The 26527-nt window shown below is 35.1% G+C and overlaps 2 protein-coding genes and 1 pseudogene across 5 annotated transcripts in view; 2 read left to right on the plus strand and 1 right to left on the minus strand.

The window, feature by feature from the left end:
• Positions 1 to 3596: 3596 nt before the first annotated feature.
• Positions 3597 to 26527, minus strand: part of LOC145820644 (UDP-N-acetylmuramoyl-L-alanyl-D-glutamate--2,6-diaminopimelate ligase MurE homolog, chloroplastic-like) — a 38631-nt gene continuing 15700 nt past the window's right edge. Inside the window, exons 1-2 of one of the 4 annotated variants that reach the window (XM_082917023.1) lie at positions 8206 to 10298; positions 7146 to 8127 (exon numbers count right to left, since the gene is read on the minus strand). In XM_082917023.1, coding sequence (XP_082773149.1) covers positions 7459 to 8127; positions 8206 to 8637 — 1101 coding nt within the window. In that variant the 5' untranslated portion in view covers positions 8638 to 10298 and the 3' untranslated portion in view covers positions 7146 to 7458. Of the gene's footprint in view, positions 3839 to 7145; positions 8128 to 8205; positions 10299 to 26527 lie in introns of those variants that run through there. The other 3 variants (XM_082917027.1, XM_082917025.1, XM_082917028.1) reach the window with 3 other exon arrangements.
• LOC145819433 (uncharacterized) lies at positions 17252 to 17629 on the plus strand. Its single transcript, XM_082913427.1, has one exon. The coding sequence runs from the start codon at positions 17252 to 17254 to the stop codon at positions 17627 to 17629; it is 378 nt and encodes a 125-aa protein (XP_082769553.1).
• On the plus strand, positions 20361 to 20762 carry LOC145819434 (secreted RxLR effector protein 161 pseudogene; annotated as a pseudogene).

A 26527-nucleotide genomic window follows, 5' to 3' on the forward strand; every position in this document is an offset into this window, starting at 1 on the left:
TAGTGAATCCATCTCATCATTTACAGCCTCTCTTCAGAAAATAGCATCATGTGATGATTAAACTTCTTGCACTGTAAGAGGAATTTCTTTCACATTATAAAGATAATAGTTAGGACCAAAAAATTTTTCAACTCTAGCTCGTTTACTCCTCCTTGGTTGGATTTGAGAATTTTCTTGTTCTTGAAAAACTTGGGATGGAGTAGAAGGGCTAAGCATGGACAAAATATTTTCAGAAATTATTTGACCCCCACTATTTTTAGATTTGAAAGAAATTTATTTTCATGAAAAATAGTATCACTTGATTCAAAAATAATATTATTTTCCATATCAAAAAATCTATAAACTGTATTGTGCAATGCACATCTAAGAAAAGCACAGGTGGTAGCTCATTCACCTAATTTAAGTCGTTTAGGATCTGCAAGCCTCAGAAAAGCTAAACAATCCCAAACCCTCAAATAACTTAGATTTGGTTTATGCCCCCGCCACAATTCATAAGGTACCATTTTAGTCTTTTTGTGTGGCACTCTATTTATCACATGGCAAGCTGTCAAATTAGTCTCATACCAAAGATTTGATGGAGCACCTAAATTAATAAGCATAGCGTTCGTCAAGTCAATTAACGTTCTATTTTTTCTTTCGGCTACGCCATTAGATGAAAGTGAATATGGTGGAGTAGTCTCATGAATAATTCTCAATGACTGAACAAAAAAGTTGAATCTAAGAAATTCATACTCCCGACTTCTATCAATTCTAATTCACTTAATCTTTTTACCGAATTGATTTTTCACTTCAAGAAAAATTCTTTAAATTTTTCAAAAGCATCATTTTTATTTTTTAATAAATATACATTTGTGTATTTTGAAAAATCATTAATAAAAGTGATAAAATATCGGTTACCACCCCGAGATAAAAGTCCTTCAAACTCACACAAATCAGTATGAAATAATTCTAGCAATTTGGCATTTTTCTAAACACTTTTATAAGGCCTCTTGGTAATTTTGCTTTACTACAAACTTCACATTTCTCAAAATTTTTTGTCACTTAGGAATTAATCTTAAACTACTCATGATTCGCACATATTTACCGTTAATATGACACAAACGAGCATGTCAAAAATTAATAGAAAACAAAGTATAAGTGGTGTCATAGTAATCATAAAATTGATCAGCAAGGCAATTTAAGGCATAAAAACGACATTTATACTCATCTATATTATATGAAGCCACTTTTGCTTCATGTGCCTCGCAGTCTTCATCATTCATCTCCTCGGTTGAGATTTTGTTTGGATTCTTCTCGATAAGAACATAAGCAACTTTCAAAAGGTTGAGGTAAAAAAGAATTTTTCTTTCCACCTCTTAAAATGAACTCTCTTGAACTTGAAAGGCTTGTTAAGATCTCCAATTCCATCATTGGTTTTTTCTGATACTTCTTCCATGTTTAATCTCCTTAAAATTGTTAGTGAAAATACCAGAAAAATTATATTCTATTGATAAATAATGCAAAGAAAATGAGATATAAATAGATCAGGCTGAGGCATGGATATCTCGTTTTCTTTAAGGAGATCAAGTCCACTACAGTAGGAAAGACCCAACTACCGATGCAGCAGTCACGAAACTATAACTTGTCCCCTCCAGGATATAACAGTCCGACCACTTGTCGTATGGTTCAGGCCAACTCTGCACAAGATGGTGAACCCAAAGCTCCACCAAGAAAAACACCCTTATTTGCTAGTAATCTCTTAAGTATAAACAATAGTTGGTGTAAAAAAGAGTAAATGAGATGAACTATTTATAGGCCATTAACACCTTACAAATTGCACCAAAAAATAATAATGACCATTAAACTAGAGACAAGGGAGAGTCACCAAATATTAACTCACTACCAAGTCCATGAACTTCCAATTAATCTGCATTCATGAACAAGATAAAATGTCACCAAAAAACAATAAATCTACATTCACCAAACAAAATGAAATTCATGAACAAGACCAAAAAAAGATACATGATCAAGACAAAAGGTCAAATTAAAAAAAAATTAAAATAAATAAATAACAGATATTAAAATGATCCAACATCCAGAAGACCGCCCGGAGATTTGGTGCTGTTGTAGTCGACAACCACTAGAGATAGGCTCATTAGATAAATAACGGTTGGGAAAATTTCACATCAAACATAAAAAATTCTTAATAATTTCATTATTATTTTAAAATTTTAACTTACACGTCAACGTCACTTGCAAAGCGTGGCGTGTCAAGAAAACTCCGCCCAACTTAAAAAATTCATATTAATTCTGTCATTTAAAATTTTTAATATATTCAGTCACTCTCACTTTAATATTATCTTCCTTTTTCATCTATATAGTCACTTTCACATCAACATCATTCATTTTTAATTTATACTGTGACCCTTATTCAACATTTATTAGCAACATGTGGCGTGTCAAGAAAACTTCACCTAACTTAAAAAATTTATTATAGTGTTGTCATTTTGAATTTTTAATCTATACTTCAATATCAACGTCAAAGTATAGTGTGTCAAGATAACTCTACCCAATCTAATAGAGATCGAAAAGTCTCTAGCTGAAGTGCTACCAGGATGGTTTGGATAGGATTAAAACAATTTTAACTTAAATATTGGCTTATTTTGATTAATTGATTCAAACTATCAATCCACCCCTGCCACTTATTATTAATTAATTCATTCAAAGGAGGCAGTTAGTTGGAACGCAGGACCAAACAAATAAGAAAGAGCCTTAACAGCCGTTTAAGCAACAAGTAGCTTTTGGATCCTCTATAGTCCATCCTTTGCAATTTTTCTGGAGTTTGTTAAAACGACATCGTTTTAATTAAGAGATTCATATTGCCGGATATTTATTCTCTCGGTCTCTATCACTTCTAATTCTCTTAGTCTTTTTACCGAATTGATTTTCCACTTCAAGAAAAATTCTTTAAATTTTTCAAAAGCATCACTTTATTTTTTAATAAATATACGTTTGTGTATTTTGAAAAATCATCAATAAAAGTGATAAAATATCGGTTACCATCCCGAGTTAAAATTCCTTCAAACTCACACAAATCAGTATGAAATAATTCTAGCAATTTGGTATTTTTCTCAACACTTTTATGATGCCTCTTGGTAATTTTTGTCTTACTGCAAACATCACATTTCTCAATTTTTTTTGTTACTTAGGAATTAATCTTAAACTACTCATGATTCCTACATATTTACGGTTAATATGACACAAGCGAGCATGCCAAAAATTAATAGAAGACAAAGTGTAAGTGGTGTTATAGTAATCATAAAATTGATCAGCAAGACAATTTAAGACATATAAACGACATTTATACTCATCTATATTATATAAAGCCACTTTTGCTTCATGTGTCTCGCAGTCTTCATCATTCATCTCCTCAGTTGGGATTTTGTTTGGATTCTTCTCAGTAAGAACATAAGCAACTTTCAAAAAGTTGAGGTAAAAAAGAATTTTTCCTTTTCACCTCTTAAAATGAACTCTCTTGAACTTGAAAGGCTTGTTGAGATCTCCAATTCCATCATTGGTTTTTTCTAATACTTCTTCCATGTTTAATCTCCTTAAAATTGTTAGTGAAAATACCAGAAAAATTATATTTTATTGATAAATAATGCAAAAAAAATGAGATACAAATAGATCAGGCTGAGGCACGAATATCTCGTTTTCTTTTAGGAGATCAAACCTACTACAGTAGGAAGGATCCAAATATCGATGCAGCAATCACGAAACTATGACTTGTCCCCTCCAAGATACAACAGCCCGACCACTTGTCGTATCGTTCAGGCCAACTCTGCATAAAATGGTGAACCTAAAACTCCACCAAGAAAAACACCATTCTTTACTAGTAATCTCTCAAGTATAAATAATAGTTGGTGTAAAAAAGAGTAGATGAAATGAACTATTTATAGGCCGCTAAGACCTTACAAATTACACCAAAAAATAATAATGACCATTAAACTAGAGACAAGGGAGAGTCTCCAAATATTAACTTACCACCAAGTCCATGAACTTCCAATTAATCTCCATTCATGAACAAAACAAAAGGTCACCAAAAAACCATGAATTTCTATTCACCAAACAAAATGAGATTCATGAACAAGACCAAAAAAGATACATGAACAAGACAAAAGGTCAAATTAAAAAAAAATAAAAATAAAAAATAAATAAATAAATAACAGATATTAAAATGGTCTAACATCCAGAAAGCCGCCCAGAGATTTGGTGCTGTTATAGTCGACAACCACTAGAGAGAGGCTCATTAGATAAATAACGGTTGGGAAAATTTCACATCAAACATAAAAAATTCTTAACAATTTCATTATTATTTTGAATTTTTAACTTACATGTCAACATTACTTGCAAAGCGTGGTGTGTCAAGAAAACTCCGCCCAACTTAAAAAATTCATACTCCCTCCGTCCCAAAATAATGGTCTCTTTTGGGGAATTTAACTTTTTTTGATAGTACAATTATTGCATTTAAAAAAAGTTGATTTTTCAAAATTATCCTTTTGATAGTACATTTTTTGGGAATATCAATGTCATAATTTTACTTTTTATATTGTTTATTAATTTAAAAGAAGGGCAAAATAGGAAATTTGTATTATTTTTGTACTTGATTTTTGAAGAGGGACAAATATTTTGGGACAATGAAAAATGAAATAAGGGACTAATATTTTGGGACGGAGGGAGTATTAATTCTGTCATTTAAATTTTTTTAATATAAGTCACTCTCACTTTAATATTATCTTCCTTTTTAATCTATGTAGTCACTTTCACTTCAACATCATTCTTTTTCAATTTATACTGTGACCCTCATTCAACATTCATTAGCAACATGTGGCGTGTCAAGAAAACTTCACCTAACTTAAATAATTTATAATAGTGTCGTCATTTTGAATTTTTATTCTATACTTCAATATCAACGTCAAAGTATAGTGTGTCAAGAAAACTCTACCCAATCTATAGAGATCGAAAAGTCCCTGGCTGAGATGCTACCAAGATGGTTTGGACAGGATTAAAACAATTTTAACTTAAATATTGGCTTATTTTGATTAATTGATTCAAACTATCAGTCCACCGCGGCCACTTATTATTAATTCATTCGCTTAAAGGAGGCAGTTGGAACACGGACCAAACAAATAAGAAAGAGCCTTAGCAACCATTTAAGCAACAAGTAGCTTTTGGATCCTATGCCATCCATCCTTTGCAATTTTTCTGGAGTTCGTTAAAACAACATCGTTTCAATTAAGCGCCCCCCCCCCCCCAACAAAAAAAAAATACACATACACATACACACACAAAAACTTAAATTTGTAAGGAACGAAGATCAACATAGAGGAAGACCAAGAAGAAAACAAGGATAGAGAAAAAAAAGGAGGAATATTTGCATTCAAACTGAAATGATTCTCTCAAACTCGTCTTGAAAAAAATAAAACACATAGAATGGAACATATTATTCAATTATTTATTTTTATTTTTGAATTATTCAATCTTTCCATATTCTCATTCAATCTCTTTTCTTTTCTCTTATGCATTTAGTGTCTCATATACTTTATTCTTAACTATTGAATCTCAAATGCTACCTATAATAATTTTTTCCCAGTATGGAGGTCATAAGTTTAATCTTAAATTTTTTGGGACAATAATCTCAAACTTTGTTTTTTTAAGATTAAAAATAGGGATGTAAAAAAAAAACGACATAATCAAACTAACTAATTAAGATCAACTAAAATTTTAGTTTTTGTTATGTTTTCATAACTTATTGTTTATTTTTATAACAATACAAACTGAGCCGATCAAAATAGTTCATTTAAATATTTTTTATTTTAATTCTTTGAACATTAGAATATAAGTAATTAATAATATACGTTTTGTTAAAAAAAAATAGAGAGGAAAGTATTTATAGAACTTTCATTAAAAAAAAAAAAAATTCATTTACTTTCAATAGAGATTTTACAAATTTTTATAAAATCTTTTAAATTTTTATGAAAATTCTTTCTTTACAAAAAATCAACAAAATTAATAAAATCGAACCGTATTATGCAATCGGTTTCATTTTCATAACTAACAAAACTAAAAAGTTCAGTTCAATTTTAAATTCTCCCTCAATTTTGACCGAACCAAATTGTTTTCAATCCTAGTAAGAAGATAAGAGAATATCTATCCGTATGCCAGGTAGATGGGAGGACAAGTAGGACTCAAACCTTGAACCTTGAATCTATTGAAAAATAACCTGACTACTTTTTTTCTTCTTTTTTTTTGAACTAAATTATCATTACCACTTGAATGACACATAATAAATAATATATATTTTATTTTATTTTTACTTATTTGAATTATACAAGTATCACTTGTGTCCACCGCTAGTCATTTACTATATCTTCCTAATAGAAACCCTTTCAATTTGAGGACCACAATAATTTGAAGAGAAAATTAATAATATATATATATATATATATATTCAAATTTTGATCCTTATAATAAATTAATTTTTGATTTTTTTAAATTTAAACTTCAAATTTTTAATTTTGTCTCAGTTTCAACTATCCATTCATTTTTGTTAAACAAAACTACCAAAAAGAAGGGTATTTTAATAATTACACACTATTTTACAACATATTTATGGAAAATTTACTCTTAAATTTTATATGGGGGAATGTTGATCCATTTAGTCCAAAGAGTTTTCTTATGAACTAATTAGTTTTTTTATTTTGAAAAGTTGTATTTATTTCATGTGATGACATTTGAGTTTAAGTGAATGTTCTTTTGTATTTCATTTTTTCATTTTTCTTATTTATTTTAAAGATGGAAAGGTAAGGTGTGGAAGATTCTTTTTGGAAGGGCTGGTGGCTAAATGTTGGTTGGCAAGCGTAGATTCACATTTTTGTTAGTGTGATTTTCTGGTATTACATTAGAGTGCTAAGTTTAAAAAAAAAAAAACTATACTAAGGAGTTTTTGTGTGTTAAATTGATTGGAATATTACGTTTGAAAAAAATACACTAAGAAGTGTTTTTAGAATGTTATGTTGTTATGTTTAAGAAAAGAACACTAAGAAATTTTTTAGTATGTTACATTGGAGTGTTATATTAGAGTGTTACGTTTGAAAAAAGTACACTAAGGAGTTTTTCTGTACACTAAGGAGTTTTTGTGTGTGTTACATTGATTGGAGTGTTATATTTGAAAAAAATACACTAATGAGTTTTTTTTTTTTAGAATATTACGTTGTTACGCTTGAGAAAAGTATGCGAAGAAATGTTTGTGTTACGGGTTTCCTAAATTAGAAAAACGTCGTTTTGTGAAATAAACAAATTAAAAAAAAATAGAAACCCTAAACTCTCCTCCCTCTCTTCTTCCTCATCCCTTCCCACAATTTCGACGATGGCCAACCCCCCCTCCCCCTTGTCTATTGCTGGCCAACCCTCCCTTGCTTAGCCCCACTCCGAGTTCCTTTCCCCACTGCCAGCCCTTTTCTCCGTTGCCACCGTTGCTGTCACCAGTGTTGTCAAAATTGTAAGATACGCGATACGTATCGTATGGAAAAAGATACATATCCCAGACTCATATCGGCCAGGCTGCTCCTGCTTTTGGTGGTCCTTTCCCTCAGCATCTGCCTCAGCCTTTTCTTCAAGACCTTCCTCGGCCTCAGCCTGCAACGCGCTGAAGACGTCGTTGGCATATGGAACGAGGTAGGCCGGTAGGAAGACAGGCGGCGGAGTGGCAAACACGTCGGTATCAGGACCTTGACCGAGATGTTCGCAAGCAGACTTCCAGCCCACTTTGAAATAAATGTCTTGAGTTGCGAAGACATGCCTCTTGTAGCTGTCCTCGGCTTCCGTGAAGCCGGCGTTGTTGGTATCTTTGTACTCCTTCTCCCTTGACTTCTTGAGTGCATCCAGCTCGGCCTGGAGCTCATCCCTCTTCTTCTCGGCTTCGTCAAGCTGGTCGAGCAACCTGTTGTTGTCAGCATCGGCGATTTGAAGTGAGGACTTTGCTCGGCCAAACTCGGTTTGAAAGCTTTGGACTTGGCTTGCGGAGTCATTCGCCTTTTGCCGCAGTCGATGGATGCGCTCTATGACCAAGTGTTGCTTTTGGATGGCCTGCAAGAAGAAAATTTGATTAGAGAAGAAACCGTGCAAACACTTGTAAAAATTTTAGTAGAAGATTGAGATTTTTACCCTGGTCATGGACTTAACAGACGATTTCACCAACCGGGTGTCAGGAACATGGTCGCTGCCGACTACGTCGCTCGGTAGGAGAAGGGTTTTGGAAAGGTCAAAGGCGAGCAGGTGCTCTTTGTCGCCCTTGATGGAAGCGGTAGCCGGTATGTCCTTTTCCCGGTGCTTTAGCTGCGGTTGCCACGCTGGTGTCGGGTCGACAGTGACGGCAGGTTGCTCGGTGGTTAGCTCGGCAACCAGCTCGACAGATGGGTCTGCGTGAGGTCTTTTGCCAGCCCGGCGAGTCTCTTGTCTGGCCTGCCCGGCGGCTGGAAATGCCAAGGCAACCACGGGGCCGCTGGATTGACCGGCAGCTGGGGGGTGGGTAATGATGCTCGGTATCTCGGCTGAGGTTGCTGTGAGGAGGTTCTTGATGCGGCTTCGTTTTGCCATCTCTTGTTCTTCGGTCAGTCGGATTAGCGGCACGTCCGGTAGAGTTGGGTCTGGAGGAGGTGTTGGAGCACGGAGAAAGTCTGTAACTTTGCTCCGGCGTGGAGTTGAGTACCTGTAGGTTGGAGTGTAGCCGAGCAACTTGTTGCAATCCCGGTGGCTACAACGGAGCACGGTCCGGATGGCTTCTACGTTGGGATATTGGTAGTTGGATTGCAAGGCTTGAATTGCTGCAAAAGAAACAGGAAAAATGGTTAAGTACAGAATGTTGAAGTCAGAAAATTAACGGAGCAAATTAGCGCGGCTTACATGTGGAACCAAAGTTCTTGCTGATGAACCAGCCCGGTACATCGGCTGTTTCATAATTGCCAGACACCCAGAAGAAGTCGTCATCATGTAAGTCCTTGTCTGGGGTGCCGGTCACTATTTTCTCTTTGCCCAGTCTTATTTTTAAATAATAGGTCAGGCCGTCGCCGGTGTGACCAAGGGTGTATTGTCGTAGTATCTCGGCTAAACCTAAGTTTGTTCCTAGCCGGTTGTTTAGCTCGTGCACGCCATTGATTATTCGGTAAGTATTGGTTGAAACTTGAGTGGGTGCTAGCCTGGTGCGGCGCAGAAATTCGGTCATCAAAGGGCTGACCGGGAAGCGGAGGCCTCCTTCAATTACTGGCAGCACGGTGAAGGGGCATTGGTCAAGCCTGCCCCAAGGGGTTGTTTCCATCTCGGCGAGCTCTAAATGGACATCTGCCGGGATACCGTATTCTTCCCTGAAGGTGGCCAAGGCAGCAGGTGTGTCCACGAGGAAGCGAAATTTCCCCATGTGTGGCCGACCAATTTAGCTCGGCTGAGGTGGTTTGGCACAGGCTGGGAATTAATGGCTGCTCGGTCCTTGAGAGCCTCAGAATTGGTCTTTGGTCCCCTTGGACTCTGTAGGAAAACGGAGGGTAATCGTAAGTGGGAGCGCGGTCGCGCAAAACGAGCTAGACTTGAGCTCGGACTTGGATTGTGCCAAACCACCTCGGTCGTAAAGGCTAGCCAAGGAGCTCGGTCGCCCAAGCGAACCAGATATTAGCCCGGTTGAACGGCCAAGTCATTTGGTTAGCCCGGTTTCTACTAAGGTTGGGACAAATTGCGTATTTGTTCGGTCCGAATGATTTTTTTGGATCAAAGGAAGACCTGCAGCCCAGTCCGCCCCAGATCCTCAGTGTTCATCAGAGAAAATGAAGAACAGCAAGGAGAGTGAAGGGTTAGGGACGGTTTTGGGTGCCTATGTCCTAAAACCTACGAATTTAGTGCCCTAATATGTGAAATGCCGACTGAAATAGCAAAAATGAGGTTCAAGGAACTTACCAGTTGAGGGCAGGGCCTACTTCTTCGAGCACAAATGCAAGGAGTGGCAGGGACGAAGTTTTGCTGGGGAAGCTTGAGCTCTGAAACGTCGAAGGCTTGAAGAGAGGCAGTAGGAATGAAAAGAAGTGAGAAGGTGTATGTCTATAGAGAGGGAGAAGCCGCCCAAATTCAAATTTGAGGGGACGGTTGGGTTCCAATAGGAGATTGACACGTGCCTCCATTAATAGTGGCGTCAGAGTTGAAGAGACAGGAAGGCCAGAGGAGGCGTCGACCGAGTGAATTAAGGAGCCGAGCAAGAAAACCAGCTCGGTTGACTTCTTGCAAAACCGACGACCGAGGAAGTGTTACCCCGGTCAGGATAAATAATCCCAGTCACACTTGCGCGGACGGAATTAAGGGGCAATTGAGAGGGAGATTTATGAGCCGGAAGTGGGCCGAGATAAAAGCCGAGCATGTTGAAGGCCCAAGGGCATGTTGGGCCGAGATAGATTAGTACTTGCCCGAAGTGGGGGCCGCTCGGCCCGTGGCCGAACTACTCACACCAGTGGTGACCGTGCAACTTGCGTTGCTCGGCCAAAAGGCATACACCTTTGACTCGGCAGTGAAGCTCGTGCCAGAAGCTCGGCAGGAAAGCCTTTGGTTGATCGGCGTGGCCTTTCCAGAGCTCGACTTTGCCAGAATGCAGTCGGGCACTATAGGAACGGAGCTCGGCTATTGCTACACTTGGGCATGAAGTGCAGCCTGGATGTCGACGGTCGTAATGCTGTACCCCGGTTGCCGAGCTCCCAGTAGAGTAAGCTGGCAGTTGGGTTAGGTAATGTACAGCAAGATTTGTGCTGATGGATGGGATAGTAGCACCACGTGTCGAGAGACTAATGGGAGTAGATTTGGGGCGCAGAAGGTATAAAAGCGGGTCTGCGCCCCCCATGCAGGGACAGATGAACATTTGGTGAGATTTACACTAAACACAACTCAGTCCTCTCTTTCTCTCTCTATCCCTGTGTGTGTGTCTAACTTGATCGTCGGAGGGGTTTTCCGGCCACACACCGCCGGTAGCTCACCGCTGTTGTGCTCGCAGGTCGATCAGACAGACTGGAGCTTGGAAGAAAGGAATGCGGGCTTGCCTGAATATTTGCTCTCCGCACAGTTGGTGACTTGAATCGTGAGATATGTTTTGTATCATACGATTCTATATCATATTGCGATTCAACTTGTCTTGTATGATTAATTAAGTTTTATATTCTTCTCCACCTTTGGCCCTATTAACTAATTTTTTCACTATCAATCACATAGTTGACACTCATCGAATAGTTATGAACTATATTATTAAAAAATCCAATACAAAGGATACCTAAATTCAAATAAACTCACAAGAAAAATTGACTCCCATAGTCCATTTGCTACAAGAAAGTAAATTACTATCATAAATCTAATTTGATTGATTTTATATATATCTCATTGACCAATTTGGTCATTGATTATATGATTTAGTAGCTTATTTTTGTAATATATATTTATATATTATATGAAAATATTTAGTTTTTTAGCCATTGTTAAGAGTAGAGTAAGTATTAGCTTTTCCAACCTCTATTTCTTCCCTTCTGTTGTTTGTTCAGTTTTTGTTCTTATTAAAGTTCTTATAACTAGTAGCAAGTAACAATTCAATTGAATAAATATATATTTTGTTATGTTTTATTCGTTCTTCATTTAATTACCTCTAGCAAAGTTCTTAATCTGTTTAAGACATAGAACCCAATCACAAAACCTAATTTTTATTGAAAATTTATTTAAATCTGTCGATTAATCACCGTCGATTGGGCTTGAATCAAATTTTTGATAACAAATCCTTGCACTAACAATCCTACCCAACCTAACTCGGAAAATAAATGGATAGATGAGGTATGAGGGGAGTTCATCCCGCCCACTAGAGATATTGTCATTGGTTGGTATTCTTATTAATTTTTTACTAGAGATTGATTTCATCGTGGCAACATGTACATTCTTAATATTTTTTATTAATTTAATTTTGTATATGTAGTAATGTAGCTCATGAGGTCAAATGATTACTGCTCATTTATTTTGATGCATATTTAAAGAAACATAGGAGCATAATGTTTTTTTTTTTTTTTTTTGTTAAAAAATACATTGTTTGAGGAACTTTCAAATTATTAAAGACATCTATGATAGTATTAATATAAAAATCTCAAATAATGTCTTTTTTAATAAATATGACTATTGTTCTCTTCTTTTTTGAAAGGAATATTGTTCTCTTCTTGCAAGCTAATGCTTCGTTCTTTTGTTAAATTTTGTCCAAAGTTTGTAATTTCATATGTCAACACCTGTTTCATAAATATTGGAGAGTAACCACTTAAAAGTTTAATACAAACGTAGAGGGCAAGTTGGTATAATATTGGAGAGTAACCACTTAAAAGTTTAATACAAACCTAGAGGGCAAGCTGATATAATTTTGAGATAACTATTAACTATACTAATATAGAATCGGAGGGCCGATCACCCACCTTTAATTGTATCATAGCTTCTTCTTGCACCTCCACGTCACTATCACCACTAATAAATTAATCACTAAGACATTACTATCAAATTCACAACTAAGGACTCAATACAATTATTTTGTTTGTCTTACCTCATAACCGGCCTTTACTACAAAAATATAGATAGAGGGAGAGGAGAAAAATGATATATATGGTAAACGTAGGTAAGAAGAACAATTAAGGCTTCGTTTGAAAAAAAAAAGGAAAAAGTCTGTCCAAAATACCCACCAGCAAAAAAATTAATAAGATAAATTGTTATATTTAAATCATAATCATTTCATTTTTTCTCTTATAAAAGTCAAAAAAGTCAAAAAAACTAACCAAAACAAACTTTTTAATCTCAACTTAAAATAATCAAAAAATCAAAATGTCAACTAAAAAACCAATTGCCGTTTGACAATACTCTTTTATACTTGGGCTTTCTTGTCATCAACTTTTAATTAATTAGTAGATAAAGACAAACTAAATTAAATTTTGGAAGATAAGCTTAAGGTGACCAACTTTCGTATAAATGAAACAAGATGGTTAAATAAAAAAATTTCATAAAATAATTTTTAGGAACATTATAGGCCCATTTTGACAATTAAATTAAAAGTCAATTTTTTTATTTTTTTAAATTATATTACCTCTTTACTTTTTTATATATTTTTTAAAAAAAAAAATAAATAAAACACTAAAAAATTAATTTTCAACTTATTTTTCAAAATAGGCCATAGTTGATCGACACTTCCAACTTCTATAGACTTGCAATTAAAAAGAGAAACTCTTAGAAAATGGGTGGGTGGTGGTGCAGGGCGGGAATAGCGAAGCCATCAACAAGGAGAAGGCGGCCGGGATATTTGGAGCTGTTGTTGTCAACAACCCCTGCAGAGGTTCATTAGAAAAATGAAGGCTTGTTTTGGGTACTCGTTTAAAAAAAAAAAAAAAAAAAAAAATGGTTTTTTAATTTTTTTGGATCATATTTTTTTTTTAATTTTTTTACATATTTTTGTAAAAAAAATTAAAAAAATCATAAAGTCAACTTTTAATCTACTCAAAACAAGCCAAAAGGTTGAAGAAATTTCACTTCAAACCTAAAAAATTCATAATAATTCCATTATTGTTTTGAATATTTAACTTATACGTTAACATCATTAGCAAAGTGTGGCGCGTGAAGAAAACTCCGCCCAATTTACAAAATTCATATTAATTCGGTCATTTTAAAATTTTAATATATTAAGTCACTTTCACTTCAATATTATTTTCATTTTTCATCTATATTGTCACTTTCACTTCAACATCATGCAATCGGTCTCAGTTTCTTAACTCACAAAACTAAAAAATTTGGTTCAGTGTTAAATTCTCTCTCAATTTTGACCGAACCAAATTGTTTACACTCCTATTCAGAAGATAAGAGAATATCTATCTATACTTCTCCTTATGCAACATGTTTTTAATTTTTCTACTTTAAAAAAAAAAAAAAAAGGTAGATGGGAGGAGGATGACTCAAACCTTGAACCTTAAGTCTATCGAAAAATACACTTACCACCTTTTTTTTTTTTTTTTGGAACTCAAATACCATTATCACTTAAATGACACACAATAATTAATAAATATTTTATTTTATTTTGTACAAGTATCGCTTGTGCCAACCAGTGGTTACTTTCTATATCTACCTAACAGAAACCCTTCATTCTTGGTTCAATTTGAGAACCATAATAATTTGAAGAGAAAATTAATAATATATATATATATATATATAAATTATATATATATATATATATATAGTCAAATTTTGATCCTTATAATAAATTAAATTTTGAATTTTTGAATTTTTAATTTTATCTCAGTCTCAACTATCCATCCATCTCTGTTAAACAAAACTACCAGAGAGAAGAGTATTTTAATAATTACACTAACTATTTTATATCATATAATTATTTTATTCAATAACTACTTATTATATTGCACCTACAAGGCTACAATATTAAACTTACATATTTTTATTTATTTATTTTTGAGCAATGTTAGGGATTCAAAAAAAATTATCAAATTTTTTTTGTCAAACACTCACATGGTGTGTGAGGTCTACACTCATGTGGGTCTCACATAATATTTAGTAAAAAATTAATAATTTTTTTGAGATCTCTAATATTATTTTTTATTTTTTAAAACTAATCGCAAGCTTTACATAGAACTAGAAAGAAAATGTGTACATCGACATGATTGGCCGCGGTAAATTTTTTTTGGTCGGTAGTGAGTTAGGATCCTCTACAATTTCTTTCTTTACAGGTTTCCTAAATTAGAAAAACAACATCGTTTTGCTAAAAGAAAAAAAAAAATAGAAACCCTGAACTCTTCTCCCTCTTTTCTTAATCATCCCTTCCCACCATTTCGGCCACGGCCAACCCCCCCTCCCCACTGTCCTTCACTGGCCAACCCTCCCCTGCTCAGTCCCTCTCCAAGTTCCCTTCCCTACCGCCAACCCTTTCCCCGTCACCACCGTTGTTGTCACCAGTGTTGTCAAAATCGTAAGATACGCAATACATATTGTATGATACATAGCGTATTGTATGAAAAAAGATACGTATCCTAGACTCATATTGTTGGTGACTTGAATCATGAAATATGTTTTTGTGTCATACAATTCCATATTGTATCGCAATGCTACTCGTATCGCACAATTAATTAACTTTTACATTTTTCTTCACCTTTGGCCCCATTAACTAATTTTTTTCTCTATCAATTGTTGGATTTATTTTCTAGTGTGGCCTAATAGCCTACATATTTTTATATGTTTTATTTTATTTGGACTCCACAATTAGATAAAACCAATATTTGAGATAAAGTTTAATAATTAGAATTTAATATAATTACTCTTCTAAGAAAAGAAGGAAACCTTGATGGATAGGAATTTTTCTGATAGAGTTTATCTGACCCTCTTCTCTTCTCTATATAAGGATAGGTGACTCCCCTTTCATGAAATAAGTATTTTATTCCATTACTCAAAGTTCTATAGTCATCCTATTTAAGAGAAACAGAGAAAAGAATGTGAGCAAAGAATTCAGTGTTTTCTTAATTTCTCTAATTCAATGGCTGACAAAGGTATGTTTGTTTTATTCTTGAGTTATATTAAATTCAAGATCCTATAAAGTTCAATTCCACATTATTACTATGGGTACATGTACATTAATTTTTTACATATGGTATTAGAATCTTAGTTTTGTGAATCAATACACCTTGGAATATTAATATCTAATGTTTATAATTATTATTATTATCAATTGTATATATTATTTGATGGAAATTTCGTAGTAAAACTTTTACATTAATCATGAGTCATTATTCCATTATGTTTGTTACTCTTTGGTTACTTGTAAAAAAGTTTTTCAAATATTTTAAACTAATTTGAATTTCTGATCCTATACACCACCGCATCGCAATCCTCGAATATTTTGTTAAATAATAATATTTTATGAGATTTGATTTAAATTAAAGCAGTTTCTTCTTATATAAAAATAGGAGACTTCAAAATTTCTAGAACGTTTTTAATTTATGACATTAAGGACCATCATGTGATCGGTAACTATTATTCATAAGTAAGGTGATCATCGAGTAAACTTTGTTGCATATATATATTTTATAATTGTTAGAAATTTTATATGACATTAAATATTAAATATTGAAGTGGTTAATTTATATTAGGTGTAATTCTTATTAATCATTATATGAGATATTCATGATTGCCATATTGCATAATTTGATATATATATATATATATATTCATGTTCATCTAGAGTTAATTTCATTAAAATAGTGATTGAATTAATTAAATAACTTAAATTAATGAATAGAGAATATTGTTGGTTAGTTCCGTATTCATAACGTTTACTAATTTTAGTAGCTGTCAAAGTGGCCTAGATTTGTAAAACTTATGAATATAGAACTACATAAAAGAATTGTTAAAAGGGTAATATTAAGTTCGATAATATTCTCAATTGCAGTTATAATTAGGAGATTGAGACTAGCCTAAAGGAAAGTTACATTCAAATAATTATGAACTGGGTAGGGTAATGTAACTTATGTAATTTGACAGATTAGAATTGAATACCCAACGGTAACATGACTAACTGAAAAGTTACATAAATTACTTTAGACTTACATAAGTATTTCTTAACGAGTGGACAATAGATATACCTAAGTTTTGCCCACAGGAAAGACTTATGTGATATCAATAGTTCATCATTATAATTCTCAACGCTTTAATATGTATATTGTTTATGGTATATTATTTATACATATTTCCGCGTTACTTATGAGACCTTGTATTAAGATCTGTCAAAAAGATAGCTTGTTATCTACGGCGGTTTGACTTAGAATGGAGGCTATATTGACTCCTTCGACCTTCTTGAGATCTTACTTGGTTATTGACCAAAAAACTCTTGAGTGACGTTACCCTAACCCTTGGAGTAAATTTGAGGCGTCATATGTTCTATCTTATTTCAGTGATAGTTCCCACCTCATTGCACTCTCTTGCATCAAGCATCCCTCTACTCACTGGCTCGAATTTTTCGGAATGGTATGAACATATTCAGTGTACGCTGGGTGTGTTGGACCTCAATATGGCATTGCTTGAAGATAAACCTACAGACATTAATGAATATAGTACTGCTAAATAAGTTGCCCTTTTTGAATCTTGGAAAAGGTCCAATAGACTTAGTTTGATGTTCATGAAGATGACTATTGCAAATAACATCAAGACCTCTTTACCTCAAACTGTTAATGCATTAGAATACTTAAAGGCTGTTGAAGATCGATTTAGATCTGCTGACAAGTCATTTGCTGACACTATTATGGCTAAATTGACAACAATGAAATATGATGGCAACCGAGAAGTTCCGGATCACATCTTCAATATGGCTGACAAAGCTGCAAAGTTTAAAACTTTAGGGATGCAAGTTGATGAAACTTTCCTCGTGCAGTTTATTCTCAACTCACTTCCATTACAGTTCGGCGCATTCAAAATTCACTATAACACCAATAAAGATAAGTGGAGTTTGAATGAGCTAACTAATATGTGTGTTCAGGAGGAAGTGAGGTTGAGGAAGGAATGACGTCAAACTGCATTGGCTATAACTCATGGAGCTCTAAAGAAAAAGAAGGGTAAGTTTGTAAAAGTAAAGAAAAATCAACCCAAGAAAAAGAATGGAACTGGGGAAGAAAATCAGGCTCTGAATGGTTTCACTATCAAGTGCTATTTTTGTGGCAAAAAAGGACGTGTGAAGAAAGACTGCAGCAAGAGAAAGGCTTGGTTCGAAAAGAAAGGTAATAAATTTTCCTTTGTTATGAATCAAATCTTACAAAAGTACCTTCTAATACTTGGTGGATGGACTCTGGGACCACGACCCACATTACATATTACATGTAGGGATACCTCTCAACCAGGAAATCGAAGGAAAGTGAAAGATTTGTCTATATGGGGTACTATCTCAAAGTTGAAGTCGTAGCTATAGGAACCTACCAACTGATCTTAGAGACGGGTCATCAGATGCATCTAGAAGACACTTTTTATGTTCCTTCAGTTTCTAGAAATTTAATTTTGTTATCCAAATTAGATCGTGTTGGATATTCAGTTTTATTTAGTTGTGGAAAACTCAATTTAATTTTTAATTCAATAATGATTGGTTCTGGTAATTTATGTGATTGTTTTTATAAAATTACCTTAAATCATGAGTTTGCACAATCATTAGTAACTCTGCATTCAAATATTGGTTTAAAACGTGGTCTAATTAATGAAAAATACTCAATCTTGTGGCATAGACGGTTAGGGCATATCTCTAGAAATAGAATTGAAAAATTGGTGAAGAATGGGATTTTGGAAAACCTAGACTTTATTGATTTTGAGATATGTGTAGATTGCATTAAAGGAAAGTAAACCAAACACACGAAGAAAGTTGCTACAAGAAGTAATGAGCTTCTTGAGACAATTCATACAGATATTTGCGGGCCACTCAACATCACGTCTTAGTGGTGAAAAATATTTCATCGCATTTATAGATGGTTTCTCACGTTATAGATATGTGTATCTAATTCATGAAAAGTCTTAGGCTGTTGACATCTTTGAGGTGTACATAACTGAAGTCAAGAAACAATTAAATAGAAAGGTTAAAATAGTGAGATCAGACAGGGGTGGTGAATATTATGGTAAATATGATGAGTCAGACCAAAATCCTGATCCATTTGCCAAATTTTTAGAAAAGGAAGGCATTCTTGCTCAATATGCAATGCTTGGTACGCCACAGCAGAATGAAGTTGCTGAAAGGCGTAATCGTACACTTAAAGATATGATTAAGAGTATGTTAAGTTACTCAATTGTACCTATTTCACTGTAGGGTGAAGGTTTAAAGACTACAATGTATATCTTAAATAGGGTTCCTAGTAAGGCAGTTCCAACAACTCCTTTTGAGTTGTGGACTGGTAGAAAACATAACATATTTGGGGTTGTCCAACAGACGCAAGAATCTTCAACCCATAAAAAAAAAGTTGGACTCAAGAATAATATCTGGATATTTCATTGGTTATCCAAACAAGTCTAAAGAATACAAATTTTATTGTCCTAATCACAGTTCGAGAATAGTGGAGACTGGTAAAATTAGTGGGAGTGAGAAAACACGAGTGGTGAATTTCGAGGAAATTAGGGTGGATGTGCCAACATTTGACCTTTATCGAAAAATTGTTGTTCCTCAGACTGTTCCATAGGCTGAGGGAAACGAACAACATAATGAAAATCCTTCACCACCTCATGTTGCACCACTTCATGAAGATACCACCATTGAAATATTGTAGAACCATCACAACCTACAATTCTGAGAAGATCTCAGAGGAAAAGAAAGCCTGTCATTCTAGATGATTACATGGTGTATCTATAGGAATCTGATTTTGATATTGGGATTAACAAAGATCCAGTCTCATTTTCATAAGCCATGAATAGTGATGATTATGCTAAATGGGTCAATGCTATAAATGAAGAGTTAAAATTCATGGAACAGAATGGTGTTTGGGATCTCGTCAAATTGCCTAATAATTGTAAAAAGGTCGGGTGTAAATGGGTCTTCAAGACCAAGCGTGACGCAAAAGGCAATATCAAACGATTTAAAGCCAGACTTGTTGTCAAGGGTTTTTACTCAAAAAGAAGGCATAGACTATAAAGAGACCTTCTCTCCGATATCAAAGAAGGACTCGCTTAGAATCATCCTAGCATTATTAGCTCATTATGACTTAAAGTTGCATCAAATAGATATGAAAACTACTTTTCTAAATGAAAATTTGGATAAAGAAATTTATATGGAGCAGCCAGAACGATTTGCAAAGAAAGGTAAAGAACATTTAACTTGCAAATTAAAAAAATCTATATATGGCCTTAAACAAGCTTCCAGGCAATGGTATTTAAGATTTAATGATACCATTACCTCCTTCGGATTTAAGAAAAATACAGTTGATCAGTGCATATATCTGAAGGTTAGTGGGAGTAAGTTCATTATTTTGGTGCTATACGTGGATGACATTTTGTTAGCTAGTAATGACCTTGGCTTATTGCATGAAACCGAGGAATATCTCTCAAAAAACTTTAAAATGGTCGATATGGGTAAAGCAAACTATGTTATTGGCATAGAGATCTTTAGGGATCGATCTCAAGGATTACTAGGACTACCTCAGAAATGATATATTTTTTGTGTTTTGGAGAGATTCAATATGCAGTTTTGTTCAGCCGGTGATGCACCCATCATGAAGGGTGATAGATTAAGTGAAAAATAGTGTCCATGGAATGATTTGAAAAGAAAACAAATGAAGGACATTCCATATGCATCAGCAGTAGGGAACTTGATGTATGCCTATACATGTACCAAGCCAGATATTAGTTTTGCAGTTGGAATGTTGGGAAGATTCCAAAGTAATCCTGGAATGGAACATTGGAAAGCAGTGAAGAAGGTTATGAGATATCTTCAAGGAACAAAGGACTATATGCTCACCTATAAGAGATCAGAACAGTTGGAAGTGACCGGATACTCAGACTCAGATTTTGCTGGTTGCCTTGATAGTAGAAAATCTACATCAGGTTTTGTTTTTCTACTAGCTAGTGGAGCAATTTCATGGAAGAGAGTCAAGCAGTCCACTATTGCTTCATCTACTATGCAGACTGAATTTGCGGCATGTTTTGAGGCTACAAATCATGCTTTATGGTTGTGAAATTTCATCTCAAGACTTGGTGTTGTTGACTCAATTTCCTGGCCGCTAAAGATATATTGTGACAATACCGTAGTAATTTTCTTCTCTAAGAATGGAAAGTACTCCTGTGGTTCTAAAGACATGGAAGTAAAGTACTTAGTTGTTAGAGAAAGAGTCCAGAAACAACAAATGTTAATTGAAAACTTAAGCACCTCTCTTATGATTGCTGATCCATTCACAAAGGGATTGTCACCAAAGACATACAAAGAACATGTTATCAGGATGGGCTTTTAAGCAACCCACGATGTGTATGGATAATCTTGAATGCTTATTTTTATTTTGACACTATTTGCACAATAACAATTTTGTTTCTATTTTTCCTATTTCTAAAAGTGTGTGTACACATTTTGAATATTGATAAATAGGAAATATCTTAACAAGCCAAATTACAGAGGCCTTTTAGGTAAATAATTACATATCTCAATAATGGACTAGGCTAGTGAAGGTTATCGATGGTGTGGTGCATAGAAGGAAATATGACATAAATGTTATATAACCGCTATGACTCACATTGGTGATCTGAAGTAATCACAGTATTATAGTTTCTAATATATCTGAGCTTATTGGCTATTTTTAAAATTCGTAATCACGTGTCAAAGTTTTTAGTGTGGAATCCAATGAGTCAAAATTTTTATAAATTGCATATTTTGAAAAACCTCATAATTGCATCATAATCGGCTTAATAGGCCAAATGGGAGAATGTTGGATTTATTTTCTAATGTGGCCCAATAGCCTACATATTTTTATATTTTTTATTTTATTTGGACTCCACAATTAGATAAAGCCAATATTTGAGATAAAGTTCAGTAATTAGAATTTTAATATAATTACTCTTCTAAGAAAATAAGAAAACCTTGACGGGTAGAAATTCTTCTAATAGAATTTATCTGGCCTTCTTCTCTCCTCTATATAAGAATGGGTGATTCCCCTTTCATGAGATAAGTATTTTATTCCATCACTCAAAGTTCTATAGTCATCTTGATTAAGAGAAACAGAGAGAAGAATGTGAGCCAAGAATTCAAGGTTCAACTATTAGAGGTATTTTCTCAACTTCTCTAATTTAATAGCTGACAAAAGTATGTTCATTTTATTCTTGAGTTGTATTGAATTCAAGATCCTATAAAGTTCAATTCCACGTTATTACTATGGTTACATGTACATTAATTTCTTACATCAATCACATAGTTGACACTCATTGAACAGTTATGAACTATATTATCAAAAAACCCAATACAAAGGAAACCTAAATTCAAATAAACTGGCAAGAAAAATTGACTCTCATACTCCTTTTGCTACAAGAAAGTAAATTACTATCATGAATCTAATTTGATTGAATTTATATATACCAATTTGATTATTGATTATATGATTTAGTAGCTTATTTTTGTAATATATTATATGAGAATATTTATTTTTTTAATCTATTTTAATATATGTTATTGTATCATATGATGCACGATACAATACGATATGATATGATACGATACACGATATGTAAAAGTGCAATAATGATATACAATGCATATCACGATTCGACAGCGTTGGTCGCCACCATATGAGCCACATCTCCACCACAGTACAGCCACAGTCCATGTTCTTCTTGCTAACGAACATTGAATTATGACTCACAGATTAAACCCATGAGGATACTCTTAGACTAAACCCACAAGGCTACTCTGCAACTCCTCTTTGTTGAGAGAGAGAGAGAGAGAGAGAGTATTTTAGAGAGAGAAAGGGAATGAAATGAGCTAGGAAAGGAAAACCAAGAGAGTTGGTTTTCTTCTTCTCTGGAAATCTGTTTTCTCTTCGTTCTCTCTCCTTTCCTTGTTTTCTTTTTTTAATATTTGTTTACTCTCCAAACCACGTCATTACATGTCCAGATGTCTGGCAGCAGAATTGTTATGAGAGAGAGAGAGAGAGAGAGAGAGAGAATATAACTCTGTATATTCAATGAATGAATAATGAGTGAATACAAGACTCTTTTATATAGGAGAAGGAGAAGCTTAATATGGTAATGTACAATATGGTAAGTAATGCATAATATGGTAACATGGTAAAACACAATATGGTATGGTGCATAATATGGCAAGATGCACAATATGGCAATATAGATATATACAGCTAACACCCCCCCTCAAGCTCAAGGTGGCAATGCAAATATCAACTTGAGCTTGGAAAGTAAATTAGAAAAGCGTCCTGGAGGATGAGCCTTGGTAAAGATGTCGGTTGTCTGATCAACAGAGGTAACAAAGATAAGGCGAACAGTGCCACTAGCAACATGTTGTCGTATGAAGTGATAATCAATCTCAATATGCTTGGTGCGATCATGGAAGACATCATTATGTGCAATCTGAATAGCACTCTGATTGTCACAATAGGGGGTAATGACAGCAGGATGAGAAACGCCCATATCAGAAAGAAGCCAACGAAGCCACATAAACTCTTGAGTAGTGTTAGCAAAAGCACAATACTCAGCCTCAGTACTAGAACGAGCAATAAAAGTTTGCTTCTTGCTATGCCAGGTAATGAGAGAGTCACCCAAGAAAAAGTAGAACCCTATAGTAGAATGGCGGTCAGTAGGATTCCCTACCCAATCTGCATCAGAAAAGGCATGTAGCTGTAGAGAAGAGTGTGCTGAGTAGTGAAGACCATAAAATATAGTGCCTTTGAGATACCGCAAAATGCGAACCAGAGCATCATAGTGTGGAGAGCGAGGAGCAGCCATGAACTGACTGACAATGTGAACAGTTTAGGCAATGTCTAGACGAGTAACCGTAAGATAGACAAGACTGCCAACTAGTTGATGATATAAAGTAGCATCAGATAACAAGTGACCATTAAGAGGTGTGAAACGAGTCTGAGAATCAACTGGGATAGGCACGGTCTTGCAATTAGTAAGACAAGCACGAGCTAAGAGATTAGATGTATACTTGGCCTGAGTGAGAAAGTAACCAGAAGGATCTTGAGAAACTTCCAAGCCGAGGAAGTAGCTAAGTAGACCTAAATCTTTCATCTCAAACTGGCGATTGAGGAACTGTTTGAGACTAGAGATACCCACTGTGTCATCCCTAGTGATGATCATATCATCTACATAGAGAAGAAGAACAATACCACGCTCTGTCTTGCGAATAAACAGAGTAGAATCATGGGCACTGGAGGAGAATCCAAAGTCACGAATGGTAGAACTAAACTTGGCAAACCAAGCACGAGGAGCTTGTTTCTAACCATACAAAGCACGGCGAAGTTTGCAAACTTTGGTGGACGGAACTGAGGAATCAAGATGAGGTTGCTTATAAACTTCTTCAGTGAAATCACCATTGAGAAAAGCGTTCTTGACATCCATCTAACAAGGACTCCAATGGCGAGCAACATCAATGGCAATGGGGCTACGAATTGAAGTAAGACGAGCAACAGAGGCAAATGTTTCTTCATAATCAATCGTATATTCTTGAGTAAAACCCCGGGCAACAAGTCGAGCTTTGTAACGCTCAATAGAACCATCAGAATGGGTTTTGATCTTATAAACTCATTTGCAACTAACAGCTCTCTTTCCAGGTGGAAGGTTAACTACATCCCAGGTATGAGTTTTATCAAAAGCTTGCAGTTCATCAGTCATAGCTTCCCGCCAAAGAGAGTTAGAGCAAGCCTCTTGATAAGAAGTAGGTTCATGAGAAGAAAAAGCAGTAGAACCAACAATGAAATCACGAAGAAGTACAGAAGGTTGTGTTACCCGAGTAAAATGACGAAGAGGTGCCTCTGGTGGAAAAGATGATGGAGTAGAATCAAAGGATGCATGAGGCTCATTGTGAGAATGAATGAAGACAGGACAAGGAGCAGGAGCAGGCTCAAGATTAGAGAGTGGAGCAGCAGGACCTGGACGCAGAGCAGAATCCTCAGGACAGGTCGCAGTCATTATATCGAAAGTAGAATCTGTATCAAGCTTATCAAACAAAAGAGAAAGATCTGTAAAGAATGGTATAGTAGGAGGAGTGGACAACTGAAACTTAGACAGAGAAGAGAACATCTTGTGTTCCCAAACTACCACATGACGAGAGACACAGAGACGACGAGAAAGAGGATCCCAACAACAATAATCTTTATGTTCAATCTCATACCCCAAGAAACAATACAAACGGGCGCAAGGTTCTAATTTGGTACACTCATGGGGGTGACGAAGAACGAAATAAGCACATCCAAACACACGAAGACCAGTATAGACAGGAGGTGTGCCATATAGATGCTCATATGGGGTTTGATTATTGATGGTAAAGGAAGGGACACGGTTGATAGTATAGATGACTATGAGAGTAGCTTTCCCCCAAAAACATTCAGGACAAGAAGAAAATATTAAAAGAGCATGAACAGTGTCTAAGATATAGCAATGTTTGCACTCAGCACGGCCATTTAGTAGGGAGGTACCAGGACAAGAATAGTGAGATAGTGTACCATTTTGACGTAGGAATCGCAAAAAATGAGTTTCTTTATATTCTTGGGCATTATCAGCACAAAAAATTTTAATAGTGGAAAAAAATTGAGTTTTGACCATTTGTGAAAAATCATAGTATAGTTGATGTAACTCAAAACGAGATTTCATAAGAAATAGCCAGGTAAAACGAGTGAAATCATCAACAAATATGACAAAGTATTTAGATCCCCCAATAGTGGTATTAGGTGAAGGCCCCAAAATATTAGAGTGAATGAGATCAAAAGGTGCATGAAACATAGAGGTAGTAGTATGAAATGGTAAAGCAGGTTGTTTAATAAGCTGACAAGATAGACAGTCTACTGTATCATTTGGAACAGGACCTAATTGACCACTTGAAACTAGAGATCGTAAATGACCAAAAGACACATGACCTAACTGAGAATGCCATAAAGCAAGAAGGGAACTAGTAGTAGCAGGAGCAACAGTCTGGATAGAAGAAGTATTGGATAATGGAATGCGCAGATAGATGAGCTCATACAGATGACCATGTCTACGACCTATCCCAAGAGTTTGTCTTGTCTTCGGATCTTGCACAACACAACCAATTGGAGAAAATAAAACAGTGAAGTCAAGATCACATAGTTGACCAATAGAGATAAGATTAAGTGTAAGGTTGGGGATCAGATAAATGTAAGGGAGAGAGATATTAGACGTAGAGATATGGCCTATATGACTAACATGCATTTGAAAGCCATCAATAGTATGAATAACTGGTAAATTAGAAGAAGATGTAATAGAAGAAAAAAGCATAAGGTCAGAGGTCATATGATTGCAACAAACTGAATCAAAATACCAAGAAGAGGTACCTGAAGTGACTGATAGAGCAGTAGAGGGTATACCAGAGGTAAAGGTAGAAGTAGAAAGAACCTCTTTCACAATGGCTTCAATATCATGAAGAGTTTAGGTAAGTAGCAGTTGAGGCAAAATAAGCCGAAGTATGATACCGACTATGAGTCGTAGGTGGTTTAGAATAACCATTATGTTGAGAAGAAGAACCACTGTGTTGAGAAGAGTTGTTTGCATGATCCATGAAGTGAGCAAAATATGACTCACAAAGAGGGTCCAGTGGTGTCAAAGTAGAACTGGGTAAAACTAAGTGCACCAGTAAATCCGGAAGGTCGAAAATAGTCAACAATCGGCCCAAAATGATCAAAATAGGCCGAAACTGGATGAAAAATAGCCAAAACAAGAAACAGTACCAAATAGGGGATAGGACTGACGTCAACAACAGGGGGGCCGA

The sequence above is a fragment of the Camellia sinensis genome, chromosome 2 (genome assembly GCF_055761805.1).
Source record: "Camellia sinensis isolate YWXY chromosome 2, ASM5576180v1, whole genome shotgun sequence".
Lineage (NCBI taxonomy): Eukaryota > Viridiplantae > Streptophyta > Magnoliopsida > Ericales > Theaceae > Camellia > Camellia sinensis.